Source organism: Stenella coeruleoalba, assembly GCF_951394435.1.
Source record: "Stenella coeruleoalba genome assembly, chromosome: 4".
NCBI classification, from domain to species: Eukaryota; Metazoa; Chordata; class Mammalia; order Artiodactyla; family Delphinidae; genus Stenella; species Stenella coeruleoalba.
Window position 1 is genome coordinate 101,501,240 of NC_137149.1, and position 23,041 is coordinate 101,524,280.

Here is a 23,041-nt window from a genome sequence, read left to right on the forward strand (position 1 = left end):
GATAAATTAAGAACTGGGGTTATATTCATGTGATTGTTACACCCTCATCTAAATCCATCTGGGTAATTTTTCCTTCTCTCTACAAAAAGGACTGTGGAACTTGAACAATGAATGGCACTCTAGCACAGCCCTCTCCAAACAATCAACATTATCAACATTACCCTAATCCACTACAAGTGATTTTCTTTTCATAAGTTTGTATCCTACGTGTATGAATTTCTCTAAGTATATCACTCTCTGTCTTTACAGACTTCCCATTATTTCTATTTTACCTTACATAAAAATAACAAGGCTAGTGATATTTAATACCATCAATTATAAGATATTACTAGAGATTTGTGGGTTTCAAAAGGATGGAGAACCAGCTGCATTTTTGCAATTCAGAATATCAGCATAGGAAAAATTTTCAGATCTTACAGTATAAAGGTTTGAGAAAAAAACACCTTTTATAAAGCATTTTACATGCCAATATTTTTTACACTTACATCGGATGATTCTTCTCTTAAGTCATACACTAAGTTGTTTTCATTGCAATTAACTAAGCAAGATTACATTGCTGTATGTTTCACAGTCACTGTAGTAAACACTAGAAATTTAGTTCCTAAGCTGAAGAAGCTCAAAACCTAATAAGAAGAATATACGCATGACTAGCTAGAATATAATGTGCGTCATAAGTTCTCCAAGAGTTGTACCAACACAGACAGAGCTGAAGGAGGCCACAATAGTAATCTAATTTAACCCTCTCCTTTCATAAATGAGGAAAGAGAAGTTAAGTAAAGTTTAAGTTAAGAAATCAGTTAATTGAGGAGCCTGTTTCTGCCTGCATGTGAGTTTCTGTCATAAACTATGAACTTCTACAGGAAAACACATTTGCTTATTAATCTCAGCCCCATGAACACATGGGTGCTTATGTTTTAACTAAAACCTACCTTTCTTACTCCCTCACAGGCTGAACTGGAAGAATGACTATTTTCCCCACACACAATTGCTTTTTTCTTCCCTACGTCTCAGGCTGTACTCATACTATTTCCTCCAACTGGAGTATCTCTTTTGTAACAACAGCGCAGTATCTACCTTTCTAAACCCTACCCAGCCCCAAACATAACATCTCAGATGACGTCTTCACCTCTTCTGAGCTTTTTTACTGTCTGTCCTTTCCCTATGACATCTCTTTGTAATCTACCTTAAAGTGACCTCAGTAAGGACTTCCCTGGTGGCGCAGTGGTTAAGAATCCGCCTGCCAATGCAGGGGACACGGGTTCGAGCCCTGGTCCAGGAAGACCCCACATGCCATGGAGCAACTAAGCCCGTGCGCCACAACTACTGAGCCTGAGTGCCACAACTACTGAAGCCCACGCACCTAGAGCCTGTGCTCAGCAACAAGAGAAGCCACTGCAATGAGAAGACTGCGCACCACAACGAAGAGTAACCCCCACTCGCCGCAACTAGAGAAAGCCTGTGCGCAGCAACGAAGACCCAATGCGGCCCAAAATAAATAAATAAATATTTTAAAAAATGACCTCAGTATTTCATCCTTCTCACTAAATAAAAAGTTATTTGAGGGAAAATATTATTTACCGAATACTTATCTTTTTAACTCCTTTACTTAATAATGCTTTGATGGTATAGGTACAATTTATTTCCTAAACTACAGTGAAATGCCTCTAAGCCATATTTGCCTTTTTATGACAGATCAGAAAAGCTTCTAAAAATAGCTAAGTACTTAAGAGAAGATCTGTATTAATTATTATGATTATTTATTAACATATCAAACACAAAATTTTCCCTTTTTTGTAGGGGAAAAGGGGTAGTAGACTGGATAGTCCTGCTAACAAGGAAAATAAGAATGGACACCAAACAGCATAGGAAAAAAATATGACTAAATGAGATAAAGAATGGCAAAAAGGCCAACATAAAATCAGAAGTAAAGAAACACCTTTCGTCTATAATCTCCTTTCAATTAATTTCTTGTCTTAGCTTTAAATATTAAGATTTAGAAAGTGACATAGCTTACCAGATCTGCTCCTGCCTGAAGTAAGACATCAGCTACATCGGTATGACCATTTTCACAGGCATATGTTAGTGCTGTATCCCCTGTTGCTGTTGTTGCATGAACATTAGCTCCTGCAGTAGTGTTAGATACACAGCCTTAATAAAAGAATCATAAGACACAAATGTGGATACTGAAATTTCTTCTAGATAAGCCATATCTCCTCAAATTAGACAAAACAGCCTTATCCATTTCTAGAAATAGAGAATACTGTCAGCATCTTTAAAAGCAAAAAAGAAAAAAAATTAGAAATAGATTACTGCTTAAAATTAAAACTGCAGATATTTCAAACAGCAATAAGGTAAATTATTTATTCAAAATACACTAAAAAATTTATCACATTATTTTTCTATACACATTCAGTGCATCATACATCAAAAAAAAGCTATTTGCATGGCAATATTTTTACTTAAATAAATCATGTAAAAAAACTCCCAAATGCAAAAATGCCTACCTGCAGCTAATAAGTATTTAACTAACTCCAAATGACCCTCTTGAGCAGCTTCCATTAAAGGGGTAGAACACCCTAGTTCTATATCAGCTCCTGCCTTAATTAGAAAGTCTGCCACTTCCAGAAAGCCTCCACAGCAAGCCAAAGTCAAGGCAGTTTCTTGAGTTTCTTCTGTCTGTGCATTGATATTTGCTCCTAAAATAAAGATTCTAATTATTTAAAGAAAGTCATTAACTTATTCCAGAGATAAGCAAAACATTATTATTTCCTAGTAAACTATAGTTCAAAAATGAACATTTATATTAATTTACTAAATGATGAAGTACCTCTCCCCTATTCTAGGAGGCAGTTAAAAATAAAGAAAACTATCAAAACCACATCCACTAGTCCATATTTGACGTACACTGCTGGAATAAGATTTATTCAGCTAGAAGGTACAAGTCATGTGATTTAAGGCCTTAGAAAATAAACCACATCCCCTAGTTATAAAGGTTCAAAATAATGATGATAAAGATGTTGATGAAAATAATAATAGATAATATTCAATATGCTGTTATTTGTCAGGTAATATTTAAAGCATTTTACATATTATTGTTAGCTCCATTTTTACAGCTAAGGAAATTGAGATTAACTAACTTGCCCAAGGTCACAACAACATTATCATCATCACTACAACCACCATCACCACAGTTAACACTTAACAGACACTATATGACAAACAGTGTTCTAAAAGCTTTAAACACATCTATAAATTCTCACAACAACCCTACAGACAACAAAAGTGAGGCACAGAAGGTTAGAAACTTGCCTAAAGTTACAAAATCGGCAAGCAGTGGATTTGTGATTCAAACTAAAAAGTCTGCTCCAAAAACTATGCTTTTAAAATTCTAGTCAATATTACCTCTCAGTAAAAGGTTTTTTAAAAATGTGCCATTCCTCCTAAATTTGTACAAACAAAACCTTTACTACTAAAAGAGATATAAAACCAGGCTACCAATATGGATAGAGATGCGAGATTACTTCTAAAGTTAAGGTATCTTAATACAGTCAAGTAACTGTTTCACTTTCCCCAAAAGAGAAGCCCACAGTGTACTGAGCTCCTTGACAGCTTCTTATACATGCATTGTTGCATTCTCATCAAGTTAGTCCTTATGGCAAGATTTCCCATAGTGACTTTATGAAACACTAGAAACATCAAATATTTATTAATAGGTATTCTGCCCTAAGAGGCATTCTCTCAATATATTAGCTGCAGAAATGCTGAATCTCATACATGCCCCTACATAACCTACAACCCTATTCCACCCCCACTTCTCTCTATTTTTATTCACACAGCACAAAATGGCTCTGAAAGCTCTTAAATAGTAAAGAAGTCCATTTGATTTTATTTAGTACAGTATGAGAGCTGTTTTCAAAGAAAATATTTCATCTTTAGTTTTTGTGATAGCACCTCATTACAAATCTACTAGAAAAATGAAATAAATTCAATTTTATAAAATCATAATCTTACATTTTACACATTTATGCGTTAGTGTCTTGATTGGTATTGGTTACCTTGGCCTAAAAGTAACGCCACCATTTCTTCATGTCCTTCACGAGCAGCTTCCATCAATGGTGTATAACCTTCATCATTGACCTCTTCCAGGCTAGCTCCTCTTTCAATAAGTAAAGCCGCAAGTTCCACGTGCCCACCACATGCAGCCAAAGTCAATGGTGATTCAAATGAATCAGCAGGCATGTTCACTTGGGCACCACTGTCAAGAAGTAACCTAGCTACTTCAACGTGGCCATCCTGATTACAATGCAATTAAAAAAACTGAATCAGCACCATTAAAAAATCTTTAAAAATACTTCTCGATTGCTATACAATGAAGTTGACTGATCTCAATTCAAATAAGAATAAATCTACATTTAACAGGTGAGTAAGCAAGCATTAATTAAGACATATCTACAGTTTACTCTAGTAGTAAATAGCAATTGAGGATATAAAATATGTAGAAAAATATCTTCAATCAAAAAGCTTATTAACCATCAGAAAAAAAAAACAGTAAGCACATAAGAGATTACTGTGAGATAACATCAACACTGCATAGTATAAGCTTAAATGCTAAAAGTATAAAGTTTAGAAAGGGAAAGTAGGATTCTCATAGAAACTTTAAGGATAAGCAAAGTTTTGGCTAGGTAGAGAAAGAAAAATCCAATACTTTTTAGAGGAGTGGGGGAATTGAGCATGATGGAAAAGGGAACACAATACATACATGGTAATTCCTTTGTTGTTTGACAATCAAATGCCAGTGAAAATTAAGAAAAAGAAAAAGAAGTTCTCTCTTAATATCTTCTGTCTTCTTTACCAGTCTCCCTTTCTCACAGTTTTCCTAAATATTGGCAACCCCAAGGCTCACTTTTCCATTCTTTCTTCCTTTGATACATTTTTTCCTTCTGTATTACCTCACAGACATTTCATCTTCTTTTGAACATGTCATGCCCATTTTTGCCTTGGTACTTGCCATATTACACAACTTTAATGTCTTATCCCTGTGGTTACTTTGCTGTTCCTTTAGCTCAGAATTTTCTCCTTCCATAAGTAGTCAACTCCTACATTTCCTTTAAAGTCCAGTTTAAAACCTCAGTCTCTTAGCAAGTCTCCAAAACGTATGGTCCCTACTAGTATCTTTCATCTACTTATAACACTTACTTATATTGCATGCAAAGTAGGTCTACAGAATATTCCAGTTTAATTTTTTAATCTACATATAGTTTGTTTCTCTAATGGCGGTGGCAAGGATGTTTTAAGTTCCTTACACACATTATGTCATTTAATCCTCACAACAACCCTAGAGAAGGATATTATTTTAACAGATGGGGAACTCAAAACCCTCCCAGAAAATTTGTTTAATCAAAAGAATAATTTACTAAAGCAAACACTGGTATGGCAATAAGAAAAACAAAAAATAACTCGTCTTAAATGGCTACCTAATTTTTTTAAAATTAGTAATTAAAATTTAACATCCTTTCAATAATCATTCTCTGAAGGGAAGTTGAGACAAGAAACTTAAAATTTGGGGTCTGCTTTATCTTTGGTGTGTTTTTCTCATAAATCTGCCTATAATGTTATTCTGATTCATTTCTGTGCCACAAGTCATAGACTGAGATACAAAAGTTTAAGAGTACTATTATTACGCATTCTCAAGTACAAATTAAAAAAAAGTTCTTAAAAAAAGGAATTCAAGGCTGAGAAAAGAGCGTGATAGAGGATCTTTGGGAAGGGAAAGTCTCTGGAAAGGGATCTTTGGGAAAGGAGAATGACAGAGGGAGAATTATGTAATGCAGATAATATTCTAATTTCAAATTTTTCATAAATTTTAAATTACGGGTTTGATGAACATGTTTTACTTAGTATTATGTGCATACTCTGTGGATTATGTTCTCATTTTTAATATCCTTGATCAACTTTTAAAAAGTCACTTTTTGTGCCAATTACATAAAACCACTATAACTATGGGAGACTAAGAAAATGAAGGTAGTGCTACAAAGCTTCAGAAAGCACCTCTGATAGAAGTTAATACTGCACGACTGGCTCTTATAACTCAGATAGCTGAGGTTCTGAACCCAAGGAAACGGCACTCACTATACACTGACTCTGTCTCTACCTAATATATAAATATATTTCATGTATGTATTTCACCAATCTTACCATGCAAGCCTCCATTAAAGCAGTGTGCATTTCATCTGTTTTATGCTCTTGATCTGCGCCTGCTTCCAAAAGAAATCGCACCATCTCTAGATGTCCTAAACCAAAAGTTTATAAGATTACTTAAAAATATTTTATTATTCCCCAAAAATAAAATTAACAATATTTTGAAAAGTTGTATTTAACTTACAGCAATACATTTATTACCATAATACTAAAGTCAGCTACAAGCCACCCTCAACTGCCCAACACAAATTATATAAGTGATCTGTGCTGTTCTACTCCTTACCCTGTTACCCTAGAAACTGCTATTACTAAAATCCTTGCTGTAGGTGAGCAAAGGTGGCCCTAAAATGCAACACCCAGAATATCCCCTCTACAATCTTTTTAGGGCCCAGGCATGCCATAGTTATTTTATTTATACTATAGACTAAATTAGCTTTTGTGAACTAGTAGCCTGGGATGATAATCATCATTGAAGTTATTTCTATGAGGAAATGAGCTTTAAGTTTCCATAACTAACTCACAGACATTTTAGGAACAACCTGCTTGTAAGTTGGAAACCATATATATAAAAATATTCTTGAAACAACACCATTTATATTTATTCATTTATTTAGATATAAACATATACATACACATACATATATATACACACACATATATATACACACACATATATTTATGTAGTTTCAAATAAACCATATGCTTCAGTTCAGATAAAGATTACCTTGTGAGTAGTTACAATGAACATAAATTATATTTTAAAAAGGACTTCAGATACTATGTAAGAAACAGTAGAAAAGTGACTAATTTTTTTCCAACTTCATCTGGAAATGAGCTGCAGTCAATTTTCAGTCAACTGGAAATGGAGGAAGGAGTGGATGGCAGAATCATGAACAGTTAAAATTAACTCTGGTGAATAAGTGTAGCACCTGCCATACCTTGTTTTTGCTAACAAACTATCTCTCCTTCCTCTCTGTCATTCTCCCTTCCCAAAGATCCACATCAATGTTTAAGTCTCAGCCTGAATTCTATCCCTTCCCCATCTCCTCCTTGTCAATCTGTATCCTAAGAGACCTCACCAGAAATAGGGGAAAGTAAGAGTGTCCATGGATCCTTGGAAGTAGTAGAGATGTTCTCCACCAGCTCAGTTCTATATCCAGTTTCTCTAAGGAAAGCCTGCAAGCCCCAACCTCAGCAGGGTGGGGCTACAAGCATAGGAGAGAGGGAAGAGTAGTTATATATAGCCCCATCTCAAAGCTCATTGGCCAGCTGGGTCTCAGTAGTAAAATGGAGCTAGTTCCGGTTTCAAAAGTATTTGATGGAAAGGTAAGACAGAGCCACCCAATCGGCCTGCCCTGGAGAGGCTGCCCCAAGGCTTAATTTCTCCCCTCCCAATGAAGATCAACCTCTGCATAACTACTAAACAGAACTGGAGAAGAGACCTCAGCTGTGCTTCCTAAGTACCCTTAATCTGAATTATCTGCAACACGAAAAAATCAAAAGTCCTTTAGAGCACATTTTTACATTTAACTTAAATTTTAGTCACTTATGTGTCTAAGGAGTATTTTAGCCATGTTTTTTAAGTGAAGTTATTCCAAAAGACCTCACAAAACCCTGGCCACTCTGAAGTACTGATAGAATGAAACAAAACAACAGGAGGTCCAACACAAAGGTGAAGGAATCAAAGCCCTGGGTGCAAAATTTAAGGAGACATTCACTCACAAGCTAGTGTACGTGAAGATTCAGCCATCGAGAGTGAGTGCCTCCTTTTTTTCTTTTTCTCCTTAACTTTTATACCTTGCCTTGCAAGAGCTTTTTCTTGATGCCTCTGGGTCAAAAATGTATCACTTATTTTATGATACAATCATGACACAGCTGCAGATGGTAGAAAACATTGAAGTGAATGGGCTATGCAGGTATAAAATTTCATGAAATTTTCTTTTTAAAAAGTTTCTTAGTTTAGGGCTTCCCTGGTGGCGCAGTGGTTGAGAATCTGCCTGCTAATGCAGGGGACACGGTTTTGAGCCCTGGACTGGGAGGATTCCACATGCCGCGGAGCAACTGGGCCCGTGAGCCACAACTACTGAGCCTGAGCATCTGGAGCCTGTGCTCTGCAACAAGAGAGGCTGCGATAGTGAGAGGCCCGCGCACCGCGATGAAGAGTGGCCCCCACTTACCATAACTAGAGAAAGCCCTGGCACAGAAACGAAGACCCAACACAGCAAAAATAAATAAAATAAATTAATAAACTCCTACCCGCAACATCTTCTTTAAAAAAAAAAATGTTTCTTAGTTTATAGCAATTTATCTGTCAAAACGGTTGATTCTGAAAAATGTCTGGCTCTGTGGCTGTGTTTTTAGAATCTAGATTAACTAGCTGAGGACCAAGTATCTTTCCAGACAATTATCTTGCTCCCCCCAAAGAAGATATTTTACTCTATTATCAATATTTTCAGGTTGATTGACATCATTTAGAACACTATGTACCCCCTTTGTACAGCTATATATTGGTAGATATTTTCAATTTCAACCAGCTCTTCCCTCTAACTTTATTAAACGTATTAATGATACTCTAAAATTGTTCTTTTGAATACAAACTCCCTCCACACCACTTTTTATTTTCCTTTTCATATATCCTCCTTTCTCTTCAATTCTTTTCCTTTCTTCTTGGTATCATGAGAAATAGCTTAAGCAACTTCTTGTTAATAAATCATTCTAGCTTCTATTTATTTCTTTACTGGCCATATCGCACGGCATGTGGGATCTTAGTTCCCCTACCAGGGATCTAACCCACGCCGCCTGCAGTGGAAGCGTGGAGTCTTAACCACTGGACTCCCAGGGAAGCCCCTCATTCTAGCTTTTATTGCATTTACTTTAAATTTACAGGCTAAACGCTTCCGGATTCAATAGGATTCTTTTGTGTAAACCAGGCAAAATACTCTGAGAAGCAAAATCATTAAAAAGTACAGTGCATATTAAAATTAAATAACTGTTTCTAATAAAACAACTGGATCAACAGTTATTTTTCACTGACAATATTTATAATATTGAGTGTATATTTTAAAAGTTTAATATATAAACTTTATATATTAAACTTTTAAACTCTAAAACACTTTAAACACTTATTTATAACGTACTATATACTATTACCATATTTTATTTTTTATTTTAAGTGACTAACCATTCTATATGAAGTAACTGTCATTTCATGAATTTAAAAACTTTGTTTAAAAAAAAAGTTCTTTACTGTACCTTTGTAACAAGCTAACGTAAGGGCACTCTCTTTAAATTCATTGGAATGCGTATTAATGCCAGCCCCATTTTCTAGCAGCAATCTGGCTACTTCCACATGTCCAGCACTTCCAGCTTCCATAAGAGGAGTATGACCATTTTCATTATGGTCCTCAATACTAGCACCGGATTCCAAGAGCACCTTTACAACATCTACATAACCTCCAGCACAAGCATATGTAAGTGCTGTATTGCCTATTTGAATGAAGAAAAACAAAGACATTAACATAAAATACCAAAATAAAACAGAGGTTTATTTAGTATCAAAGACAAAAATGAAATGAGAGACTATAATCTTAATAAATTTAGCTACTACACTTATATATATAATTCTTTTCTTCATTACATTTTATCTTACTGAAATCAACTCCCTATTCTTTCCATTTAAAAATCAGGGTCAAACACATGTGGAAAATCAGATACACTTATCACAATTGTAGAGTTATAAAAGAACTGAGCAATTCTGAAACTAACCTCCCACATGAGGAAAAAGTTACACTGATTCTAACTTTAATCAGAGAAATGGTTCCCAAACTTTATTTTTTCTTTGGATTATAATTATTCATCATATATAGATATACCTCATACCGTTCCTTTTAACCACGTACTGTTTTCACCACAACTTTACACATCAGTTAACTGGCGGCCAAAGTTAAAATAATTTCAAAAACATTCCCTCTTAATGATAAAAATCTCCCATTTTACATGGGAAAAAAAGTTAACTTCTGGGTAAAATAAGAATTCCTAAAACCCCCGCAAACCAGAACATGCAGACCTTTAAAATTATTTAAAATATTTGATAAATTTAAAAATCTTGCATGAAGGAAATGCACAAAATATATTTTCATATATTTTAGAGCTTTTACACAAATCCATTTATGCCCAAATTTGAAAGAAAAAAAAACTTAGATTAACATTGTCTCTTGTGTAACATAATGTTTTCATAATACTTTCTTTTTCTATAGGCCGCAATTTATTAACACTAGACAATGACAGACCTGCCTTCTGTTGCGTATCCTTCTTATTCTCCCTATCTTCCCTTCCATTTTCCCCTGATAAATAGGAAACTTGGGTTTGAGAGGTGGAGACCATCCTCTCCACTTCCAAGAGGATGGTCCTTTTAACTGAGCCAGTGTTAAATATAAAAGAACCAAGGCCAGTTAATAGCACTCATACACAAAACAGGAGAAATTTCATTCAAGATACATTCTATGTACTTTAAGCCTAATGCACAGATATATACAAATGTGCAGCACTGATAATTGTGAAAGCATCACTAATGATCACTTTCATGTGAATTAATTACTATCAGAGGGTATTAATATTTGAAAACTGAAAAAGAAGTATGCATAACCTGTTGAAGACTGTGCATTGACATCAGCTTTATGAGCTAGCAGCAACTTCACAATTTTGACATGTCCTCCATTAGCAGCAGCCATTAAAGGTGTAATGTCACCTTTGATCCCCCTATCTTCCACATTGGCATGCATTGCCAACAAAACCTTATGAAAGAAAAAGTTTAAAGGATATTAGAAAATGATATTTTCATCAAAAGTTTTTGAACATATATTTATGTTAACACCTACCTAGTCATGTTAGAGAGCCAATAAACAAAAGAGCCAATAAACAAAGAAAATGTATCTAACAAAACTATTTCTTGAAATGAGCCTGATGGTTGATTTTAGTTTATTATTCCCTTAATACAGAGGCCAAATTAAAACAAAACAATCAAAAAACTGTGAGCTTTATTTTGATAATACAAACCTGTGCAAGCTCATAATATCCAGCAGAACAAGCTAAACAAAGGAGGCTCTCCCCTTCCTCAGTGTGTTCATTTACACTTCGCCCTTCAATGAGTAACTTTCGCACAGCATTTACATCTCCTTCTGAACAGGCTTCTGCCAAACTGCGGCTATTGGGGGAAGAATATTGTAATATCAGGATATAAGAATATAAAAAATTGCCCAGCATAAGTGTTGATTTTTTCAAATTAATCTGGACAGTAGTGCTAAAAAGAATGATTATTTCAATATGATTCATAACAAAAAGAAAATTAAATGATTCAGTTCACTAAGTTTTTAAAATCTACATATAAAAGTCACTGAATTAAAATTATCCCCATTACAAAATGTTTTCAATCATGTAACTGAAACATAAAGTCTAATTTACTATAAGTAGGGAAAAAATCCAAAATTTTAAAACATAAAATTGTATAGAAAAATCACATGAAGGAAATACAAGTTATAATTACACTTCTGTTTAGTCACTAGAAAAATTTTATAAGGTTTAATGAAATGGGTAAAACTTTTACTAATTATAAATGCCTAAGTTCTTCAATCAAGTAAAGGGAAATCAGATAGGAAAGTTGTGAGCATGTAATTTTGACTAATCTATGAATAACTGAGAAGGAGATTCTTTTTTTGAAGTATTTACTTATGCCATCATATTTTGGGGAAGTATGAAAAATATCCAGGTAAGGCAAAGGCTTAATTCAAGCAAAAGGAGAGTGGAAAAAGTGGTGGAACAACAGAAAATTATACTTAGAGTAAAGCATTTGCCCTGTAAATCTTCCAAAAGAATTTCAACTATGGACATTTCTAAAGATTCCTTCACTTGCGGTTAAAATCCATTCTTAGAAAAACACTAATTCCGAGTCTCTTCATTAATATTCTCTTTATTTCAAATATACCTCAATTCTTACAACCTCCTCTTAAAACATGGCCCTGTCACTTCAGGTACTAAAGCCATCATCCATGGATAACCTGTTTTCTATACCTATATTATCACTACCACCCAGTTTTAAGAACATCATCCTTAGCCAAGATTAAGGTGAAGTCTCCTAAGCAGTCTCCCTGCTTTTACCCTTGCTCTCCTCCTTCAGGCTTTTTTCAGTGAAGGAGCCAGAGAGATCTTGCTTAAAAGGAAGTAGACCTGTCACTCCTCTGCTCAGAATCCTCCACTGGCCTTTAATCTTACCCACAGTAAAAGTCAGAATCCTTATAAGACCTGTCCAGTGGTAGGATCTCAAACTCCTCCTTTTACTTCTCTGGTTTCAACACCTACTATTCTCACTTACTCTTTCCGCTTTAGCCAAATTGGCTTTCCCGTTTTTCATCAAAAATGCTAATTAAGCTGTAACTCCAAGATTTATGTATCTGCTATCCCTCTGACAAAAAAGCTTCTCCCAGGCGCAGCTCACTGCCTTATCTATTTCAGGTCTTTGCTAAAAAGCCACCTTTTAAATGAGGGTTTCCCTGACTACCGTATTAAAAATGCAACATGATCCCTAACCCCAAACACTGCCTTAGCACTTCCGCATTCAATTTCTTCTGCCCATAATCGTATCATTGTATGCCATACTATATATTTTGTCTACTTGTTAACTGTACTGTCACAAAACACCCACCGCGCTCCACTGTTTCTCAAGCTTTGCTGAACAAACATGACTGTCACAAACATGGCCTAGTGTTTTTCTGATCACTTTTAGTAGTGTCAGTGCCAAAGAATCTACGACTCTTTATTTTTCTATTCTATTTCCTGCTGAACTAGCTTTAATATACTCTTCAAGGTGTCTTGCCAGTCCCAGAAGGCACATTAAAAAATATCTGGAGAATATCAATAATATCATAGGCTAGTAAAACTGAACGTTAGCTAAGGAATAGAACTGGAAGTTAACTAAAGAACGAGAGTCAATCTATGAGAAGGATGGTAAAATATATTAATAAAAACAGAAAACTTAGATGAATGAAGACAAACAGAGTTAAGAGAAACAGCAAATTCACATTCTTGTTAATACTAAAAGATGTTGCATAAAAACACTATTATATAAGACAATTCTTGAATGTTATTTTTTATTCTCTAAACTCATATATAAAAGAGTATTCTCATTTTTTTCAACTATTTAAAGGTAACTGCTAAAATACAGTTGACCCTTGAACATCACAGGGGTTAGGGGTAACCACACTCCACTCAGCTGAAAATCTGCAAATAACTAATCAGTCTGCCCTCCATAAATGCAGTTCCTCCATATCTCTGTATCCACGTTTCTGCATCCATGGATTCAACCAACCACAGACTGTGCAGCAATGTAGTATTCACTACTGAGAAAAACCTGTGCTAGGAGCTCTCTGGTTAGGATTTGGCTTTCATTGCTGTGGCCTGGGTTTAATCCCTGGTCGGGAAACTGAGATCCACAAGCCACGTGGCATGGCCAAAAGAAAAAAAAAAGAAAGAAAGAAGAGAAAGAAAAAAACCCTGTGTATAAGTGGACCTGTGCAGTTCAGACCTGTGTTGTTTGAGTCAACTGTAAATAAAATGGCTTAATGGCTTCTTTTCAGTTAAAGGAAAAAAAAGAAGCCTCTGAAGGGTGAAGACAGTAGTAACATGTATTAATCGTTCTTTTCCAGCTGCTTCCTTGGCATTGTATTTTTCATTATACTACCCATAACTGTTTTATATACAAGATGGTGTAATTGTTTTTTATTGCATAACATCATCAGAAAAACTTTAAAGGCCAAGTCAGAAAATATTTACTGAGTTCTTACTAAACGTGAAATGTTATATAAAAGGAATTATAGGACAAATAAAAATAACATCCCTGGAACTCACTTACATTCAAGTTATGGAAACTAGATCTCTGACATTTTTGAACATTCATAAAACAAATAAACAAATAAAAACCCTGCCCTTCAAAATGGTCAGAACTATGCACATGAAGTAGAAAATGGCATGACTAATTAGAAATTATTTACTTCTTTGTCACCAAAACATTAAAAGAAAACAAAATCTAAATAAGCAAAAGGTCTTTTATAACATATTGGCTAAGAAGTCAGCCTTGTAGTCAGACAGACACTGGCGTCCTACCTCTGCTACTTGTTACCTATTCAATCTCAAGTTACTTCTTTTCTGCTTTTCATGAGTAAAACGGGAATAAAAACAAAATCCATGCCTAAGGCTTTTTGTGAGTATAAATAAGATATCACAGGTAAAGTGGTTAGCATACTGCCAGGCACAAAATACATGCTCAGTAAATGTTAGCTATTTTAATTATTTTTAAGAAAATGTTTTTATACTGATCACAGTGGAAATACACTTACTTGTCCGACTGCCCTGCATTTGCTGTGCTTTCAGCTCTCATACGGGTAAGTGCAGCAGCAGCTTCATCCAACGCACAACTAACAGATGATGTCAACCTCCGAAGCACTTCAGGATCTGCAAAGGCTTTACCATCAGCCGTAGATAATTTGCCTATTCCTATTATATTATTTTCACACCAATTCAGATATACCCAAAAGGAGAAACAAAGCAAAATTCAAGTTACTTAACTCTATTTATGTTAAACTCCAAATGATACACTGGACATATATATTGCCTGGCCAGAATCTTCTGGGAAATCACTGTTCTCCAATTTTCTATTAGTCTTATTCCTTCCATGTGGTCCATAAGTGCTCAACTCTGTGACTCTCTGGTTCTAGAAATGGGTCGTTGGTCTATGCTGGGACAGTCGGGTGTCCTCACTCAGACTTCTGCCATACGTTTGCAAGAAGAACCTATGCTCAAAGGTTGCTAAATCGTGAGTCATGAGCTATTTGGTCACTTTTATCACCACAAAGAGAAAAAGACTGCCCAAAGTAAGTCAACATAGAGGAGAGGAGAGCAGAGAAATAGGAAGGAGACAGTTCTGATAAAGTTATATTTGACTCATTGACACTAGTAGTGCCAGAAGCCAGCACCATACCTATACCTTTGGTAAATGCCCATTTTCATTTAAGAATGTTTAGTTGGGCTACTACCACTTGTGACCAAAAAATGGCCATATAAGACATTATAGGCTATATAAAAGATAACCTATCTATGAGTACCTATTTGCTTCAAATTACGACTACAATTTATTACATACACCCAAAATCATGTCTAAAAACACCGTATCTAAAAAATATTCAGAATAGGCAAATTTTTTTTTAAATTTCAAAAGCAGAAATGGTTAGTTACCATGTACATGAAACACAACTTGTTGCTACTCTCCATATCACTATAAAGCAAGCTGATCTCTAACATTCTAAACTTAGTGCTGCTTAATCCAGGCTGCCCATCAGTGGAGCCTTTCAAAAGTACAGATGCTGAACTCTCCTATATCTAAAGATACAATTCAGTAAGTAAAAGGAAGGCCTAGGGATCTACATACTTTAAAGGCTCTAAGGAGATTCTGATGCACAGCCAGGATTAAGAACCTTTGCTCTAACTTGAAGATAAAACAACTAATGTTATAATGGATATTACAGAACCCCGCTACTCAACATGTGGTTCATGAACTACTGATAGAAGCATTACTGTCACTTGGGAGCTTGTCAGAAATGCAGAATCTGAGACCCTAAAATTTACTGATCAATAACCTGCATTTTAAAAAAAGATCCCCAAGTGATTCAAACGCAATTAATGTTTAAGAAACACTATTTTAAAGAGGTTTTAAAACAAACTATTTAACTAAGACAAAGACCAAAAAGATCTCCCAAATGATAATAAACATATCCGTACAGATTTCTTTTAATAGTGGAAGGGCTCAATAATATCATATAAGTTTGTGTTTGAAGTTTATTTAAAAAAAACTTTATACGCATTTGCTTTTCCTTCTGACAAATCCAAGATATGAAATATTACATCTTACGGAATAAATATTGCAAAAAGCATTTCTGATTTTAGATATTTAGATATAACAAATGTTCAGAGCAGTCATATTTAGTGTCTGCTACAATCAAGACATACAAAGGATAAAAACAGTCTTAATCTGGTAAGACTGATACCTACTGCATAATTTGTGTCACTAATATTAAAAGCCAACTGTAGTCTGAACATGCTATAGTAGTATTTATTCAATAAGATATCTGTGGTTAGTTAAGTATCCTAACATTATTGAGACCAATATCACAGATGCATTCTCACATGAGAGAATTAGCTCCAATATTTTAGCCAACTCAGATTGGCTATGTAACAACTATTTGTCAGTGACAAAAAAGAACTAAACAAGAGGATATGTCCAGATCAGAAGAAAGTAATCCCTGTTTTTTAAAAAAATAACATTTAAAATAAAATATTCCATATTAAATTTTTATGAACTTCTCCTATCTTCATAAGTAAAGATAACTATTTTAGTAAAAATAACTAGGAAGTAACCTAAGAAATACATAGTAACCTTTCAAATAAATAAACAGTGATTGGAAATTAATTTATCTAGCTACTCTGGATTATGGTGATCTTTTTTACTGGTCTTATTCAATTATCAGATATTAATCAGTGAAGATCAAATAACAGAAATGATACACGATGACCAAATTATTCTTTCCAAGTTATGACATTTAATCAATTGAACAGAACCATATAATTTCAGAGAAAAGGTGTATTAAATGATTATCTAGATTTTTGATTTCAAGATGATTTTAAGACAATTATTTCCCCCTTTTTTCTTCTCAGAACTTACTCAAAGGAGAACTAAAATACAACAGGAACTCCATCTTTGATAAAACTAGAAGAAATTTGTAAATCAAAGCTAATATTCATGAAGACATAGTAAAGAGGAGATTAACTGACTTAGCAGAACAGAATAAGCAGAAACATAGAAATAAGCGAGAAACAAAGTGATCAACCCAATAGGACTCAGGAGTTATATATAGGTTCCAGGTTCAGGGGTGAGGCTTGGGTTGGAAAACAGAGAGACTGGCTGAACACCTGTGAGGAGCAGTCAGACATTTAAGACTCCATCCCAAACTGCACAGCCAGATAATTATTCTCTAAAGAGACTAAACCAGAAAGACCCTGGGCTAGAAGATATTGGGTATAGATGAGGAAGAGATAACACTAAATTGAAAATGAGGATTAAGTGAACATATACATGATAAACAGTGAGATCCTTAGCCCCTTTTCTACTCTCAGCTCCCAAAATGCTGGCAGCCAGCATTTATAATTCACTAGACAGAAACAGGCAGATGTGTCTCTCAAGAAATTAAACAGCCACAGAGAAAAGACTTAAAGATATTGACATTTGGGGGTTCTCAAAGAAATGGAGAGGCTTCTGTCCAATCACCGGTATACTAGGAATTCTAAAATGTTCCCAAGATTACCCAGCTCTGGTGTACACACTCTATATAATCTTTGGGACTGTGAATTTGATAGATTTTATCATTATCATTTATCATTTATGATTAGGTTATGCTATATAGCATAGTTGACCTGAAGATAAGAAGGTTATCTGGGTGGGCCTGACCTTATCACATGACCCCAGGAAGACCAAAGAGATTTCTTTGGCTGGTTGGAGAAAAGGAAATCAGAGATTCAAAGCACAAGGATTCCACAATGCCATGCTGATGTGAAGATGGGGGGAATGTGGGTGACCTCAAAGAGGTGAGAGCAGTTTCAGCTGACAGTCTGTATGAATATCAGGATCTCAGTCCCACAATTCCAAGGAATTAAATTCTGCTGCCAACAATAATAAACTTGGAAATGGATTTTCTTCTACAGCCTACAGATGAGAACTCAGCTTAGCTGACATCTTGATTGATTGTTAGCTATTATAAAGAAAACGGAAAAAAAAAGGGAATAAACACAGAAATGAGAAAAATGAAGCAACTATTAGCATCCTATAAAAAGGAACTCTACTTCCAAAAGTAGCTCCTTTCAGCTGAAATCTACCTTCATGTAGCATCTTTAAGCCTGGTTCTGCCTCTTCGAACCACAGAAAACAAATATCCCTTATATTCAACTTGAGTCTTCTCGTCTTCAGGAGAAACATTCCCTGTTCCTCTTATGACATGTTTTCAAATAATTTCACAATCCTCATTTCTCTCAGGTAAACTCCTAAAGCAACATCAAATTTCAGGCAAATGCTAAATTATATCACTGCTACACTGTACAGTTTTCCATACTCAAGGAAAGAACCTTGCATGTGCCCCTACTATGTTTTCATCTGTATTTGGTCAACATTCCCTTAATAATCCATTCTAGAATTTTACCCAGGATAGAAATCAAACTTAACCATGAGTCCTTCAAATATTTAGATGCTGTGTTATGAGATATTTATTGAAAGCATTATCAAACAGCAATAGGTCAGTTTTATGCTATAATAAAATCAGTTTATATGCATTGAATGTACAAAATCTAGCATTGGTTCAGGGTGCTCAAGCCATGAACAATTAATGTTCACCATATATTTATGTCCACTTTAGGAAAGTTAAGAAAATATGGTTATTTTAAATGATCATAGAGATTTAGAGTTACTATTCCCTTATATTTAAGGCATATTATATATTATGATGTTTACTCTTGGTTATGTATATAAACTCTAATTAAAACACTTCTTATGAAGACAATATAATGATGATCCACTTTACAAAAATATAATGATGATTCACTTTACAAGGTTTTAAAAGACAATCTGTGACAAAAAAGTGGAGGGAATTATACACAGTCAATTCTTATTATTCATGGTAGTTATGTTCTGTAAAGTCACTGGGAACACTGAACTAATGAATACTGAACCACTGCTCCAAGGGGAAATACAGGGCTAGGTGCCTGAAGTCTCTGGCCACAGCATTTGCATTAACCAGTCAATACATAAGCTTGTTTTATGTGTGTTTTTATTTAAATACAATCTTATTTAATATATTATACTTGATTTATTAACATTGAACTCACAGCCAACAGCACTATAACTCATGCTGAAAAGGCTTATCTAATAATACACGTATATTCTACAAAAGGCACATCACAGCCTTTTCACATTTAGGAACACTAGATAGCACTTAAGCATTATACTTGAGGGCCATTTGAAATCACCAACAAAAGGCACAAAAATGTGGAAAATGTGGCACTAAGTAGACCATGGAAAGGACACTTGTTTACAGTATGAGAGCTGAAACAAGAAGGCAGAGAGCACCACCTCAGCGGAAAACATGCACGCAGAACAACTCAAAATTTTCACCGTTCTGTGCATTTCTATGAAAGACTGAGAAAGCGCTATAATTTGGGGGTATAAATACGTTTTATAAAGTAGGTGAATTTTCAAAGATGGAATTCAGGACTAATGAAAACTAACTGTATAAGAAGTCTCTGTTTGGACTTCCCTGGTGGCGCAGTGGTTAAGAATCCGCCTGCCAATGCAGGGGACACGGGTTCGAGCCCTGGTCCAGGAAGATCCCACATGCCACGGAGCAACAAAGCCTGTGCACCACAACTACTGAGCCTGTGTTCTACAGTCCATCAGCCACAACTACTGAGCCCATGTGCCACAACTACTGAAGCCCACGCGCCTAGAGCCCGTGTTCCGCAACAAGAGAAGCCACCGCAATGAGAAGCCCACACACCGCAACACAGTAGCCCTGCTCGCCGCAACTAGAGAGAGCCCATGCGCAGCAAGGAAGACCCAATGAAGCCAAAAAAAATAAAAAAAGAAGTCTCTGTTTATAAGGTTTACAACAACCTGTCAATTTTATTCTGGTAATGAAACTATGCTTGTATGAAATGTTGCATGTTATGCTCTAGAAAGTAATCCATTAATCTTTATTAATAGTCTTATACTAAATATCCAACATCAGACATTTATAATAACCGGAGTTTTTAAGAGTTATGTAGAACTTTGGAAAATTAGGCTTATTATATATGTAGAGTTTGCAGACTTACCTGCAGCTTCTAGTAAAGCTTCCAGTCTAGCTTGTGTTTCTGGATCTACTGTCCTGAGGTCTGCACCATCAGCAGTACCTGACAAGAGTAACTTGGAAGCCGTTTCCAGCATTGGATTTTCCAAATCATCCTGATCCAAAATGAAAGACTCCACCTAGAAAACAAATACCAAAAAAAGAAGAAAGGGAGGAATGAAAGGAGAAAAGGAAAGTGGGAAGAGAAATAAACAGAAGAAAAAGGAAGAGAAGAGAAAAATATTTTAACATCAAAATCAAAGATAAATACAATGCAATCCTGAATAATTTCAATGGGATAGATAAGCCCACAGTTTAAAAGAGAAAATTACATTTGTAGAATAATTTAAGAATATATTATTCATATCATATGTAGTCTATTTTCTTTTCTTACTGAAATCATATGTATTCTTTTCTATTCTAATTTCATGGGGGAAGGGTAGTGTATGGGAGAGGTTATGAGGTTAATACTTAGACATGAAACCTTTTGACTTTGGTAGAGGACCTAAATTAGCTGTTCTTAAATCTGTTGTTCTCAGGACACCTTTATACACCTATAAAGTAGTGCTGCTCCCAAGGACTTCATATAAGGGTTATATTTATTAATATTTACTGTATTTGAAATCAAACTACAATATCAAAAACTCAAAACATTAATATCACTACTGGTTTCATTACAAAAGTTTTTAAGTACTGGAACGCTGTCAAGCCCAGGCAAATAAAATTTCCAAAATTCTAGTTTGTGCTTGAAAGCTTAATTTTATCATTGGTGACAAATACTGTTGATTGTTTCCCTTAAAGGCTCACTTCGATCATTTCTGAGAACATTTGCCAAATGCCCAAGTTTGATAGGCATAGTGTGTCTGTCTTTTATATTTTTCCAGCAAAAAAAGACATTTCATGAAAAAAAAGTGGACTGTTCACCTCACATCTCAAAAAAGCCCAAGTGCTTTTCCCTCAAACACCACCATACTTTCATATGCATAAGTGCTTTATGTGTTCCTCCCATTTTGTCACACAATAACATTAAAAGGACATGTATTCAAAAGTGGAAATTTCAAAAAATTAATATTTATTGCTCTATCAAGATTATTCTTCAGGTGAAACTGGCTTTTCATTTTATTTTTTTAACTGTGAGTATATATGGCAGTGATAACTACAATGATACTAGCACAATTTTGTGCCATGGCCTTAAGAGGCCAGCAGTTTTACCTACCATTGCTTTTGTATCATCAGTGCAAATATCAACCCAGTAAAAAGGCAAGTAACATATTAGTATTGTGATGAAAACATTTTTGACCTCTTGAACATCCTGAAATGATTTCTGGGAACTTGAGAGGGCTGCAGACCACACACTGAGAACCACTGATACAGTAACATACACCAGATTCAATTAAAAGAAATGTAAAGAATTAGAAAATAGCAACTCTTAAGACATGGGGAAAAGTTTTGTTTTGACATCCCTTGTCATAGAGCTACTTACAAATAGGTATAAAGATATAATTCTTTACAGTTTGCTGATAAAAAGTTGGTAATTATTATATAAAATATCACTAACATGATCAGGTGAAATTTATTTCACAAGTCTAAAGTACTTCTAACACTGTAATAACTAAAATAGATATAAAAGTTATTAATAACCTAGAATACAATTACCCTCATGCCTAGTATCTAGCTGTCAGAAATAAGATTTAAAAACTTCAGAAATAAATTCTTAACCAACATAACATCAGAAATCTATTGTTCCATCTTTAAAAGTCACCTGTCTAGCAACCAGGCATAAATCCTATATCAATACATATTTAATACTGAATGTTAAATTTAGGGGGAAATAATATGCTTCTTTCTAAATTTCCATTAAGCTAATGCAGTTTAATATGAAATAACATTTCAGATTTCTAATATTTCAACTATAAATAGACACCGAATACTCTGAAAATAATCTCCGTAAATATTTGAAAATTTTCAAGAATTTTGCTCTATATTAACCTTAAAAATCTATATGATAGGAAGGAGTTAAGAAAAAAACAATAATGTTTTTTAAACTTTATTTTTAAAGGCAGTAGTGAAAGCCTAAGTGTTATACATTAGGAAGGGGACTTTTCAGCATGGTTTGGTCATAGACACATGTGATTCAATATTATAGCCTGGTAAAAACTATGTCCTCCTATCTTTAACCATGGTCCAGACGATGAGTCTTTCTAGAGAAAAAGTTGCATCCCAATGAAATTTTCTCTGTTAAAATATCTACAATTTTTCAATCCAATGGGAGAAGACCAAAAAAAAAAAAGAGAGAGGAAATAATCATGGAAAAATGAACACAGGTTAAAATGAACAGGTGAAAAATTAAATAATGTTTCAGATTAAGGTTTTAGAAAACAAAAGATATCAAAGAGCAGTGCAAAGTGCCAAACCAAAAGTACAGATCAAAGGTACTAAGACTGTTTGAAGGAGACAATGCATGCAGAAAGAATATGAAAGGATTTTGACCAAAATAACTAATTGATATAAGAAAAAAGGAGAAGAAGGAATGTAGCACTGGTAGACAAGCATAAAATTTCTATATGCTAGAATACAGGGTTTACTATAGGAAAAGTCGGAAAGCTACAAATTAGATCACAGAAGGTATTAAATTTCAATCAAAAGTGATTTGCTGACACAAGGTCCCCTTATGCCACATTGTATCTTAACTAAGTTTGGTGAAAATTTACTAAGAAAAATGCATCTCTATCTTTTCATGAGGGATACTAAGTGCAGAAGAAATATGTTTTCTTATTGATTTAAAACGTCTCCATAAAAGTTCTTTTTTTTTGGCCGCGTAGCACAACTTGTGGGATCTTAGATCCCTGATCAGAGATCCAACCCGTGCT

At 34.7% G+C, this 23,041-nt stretch overlaps 1 protein-coding gene across 13 annotated transcripts in view; it reads right to left on the reverse strand.

Annotated features, from left to right (window-relative positions):
• Positions 1 to 23,041, reverse strand: part of ANKRD17 (ankyrin repeat domain 17) — a 160,504-nt gene that overhangs the window by 68,056 nt on the left and 69,407 nt on the right. For 7 of the 13 annotated variants that reach the window (XM_079919513.1, XM_079919512.1, XM_079919516.1 and 4 more), the window contains exons 2-10: positions 20,158 to 20,311; positions 14,586 to 14,742; positions 11,254 to 11,401; positions 10,844 to 10,991; positions 9,451 to 9,684; positions 6,196 to 6,290; positions 4,056 to 4,293; positions 2,505 to 2,696; positions 2,015 to 2,148 (exon numbers count right to left, since the gene is read on the reverse strand). In XM_079919513.1, coding sequence (XP_079775639.1) covers positions 2,015 to 2,148; positions 2,505 to 2,696; positions 4,056 to 4,293; positions 6,196 to 6,290; positions 9,451 to 9,684; positions 10,844 to 10,991; positions 11,254 to 11,401; positions 14,586 to 14,742; positions 20,158 to 20,311 — 1,500 coding nt within the window. The remainder of the gene's footprint in view (positions 1 to 2,014; positions 2,149 to 2,504; positions 2,697 to 4,055; positions 4,294 to 6,195; positions 6,291 to 9,450; positions 9,685 to 10,843; positions 10,992 to 11,253; positions 11,402 to 14,585; positions 14,743 to 20,157; positions 20,312 to 23,041) is intronic. The other 6 variants (XM_079919514.1, XM_079919520.1, XM_079919519.1 and 3 more) reach the window with 1 other exon arrangement.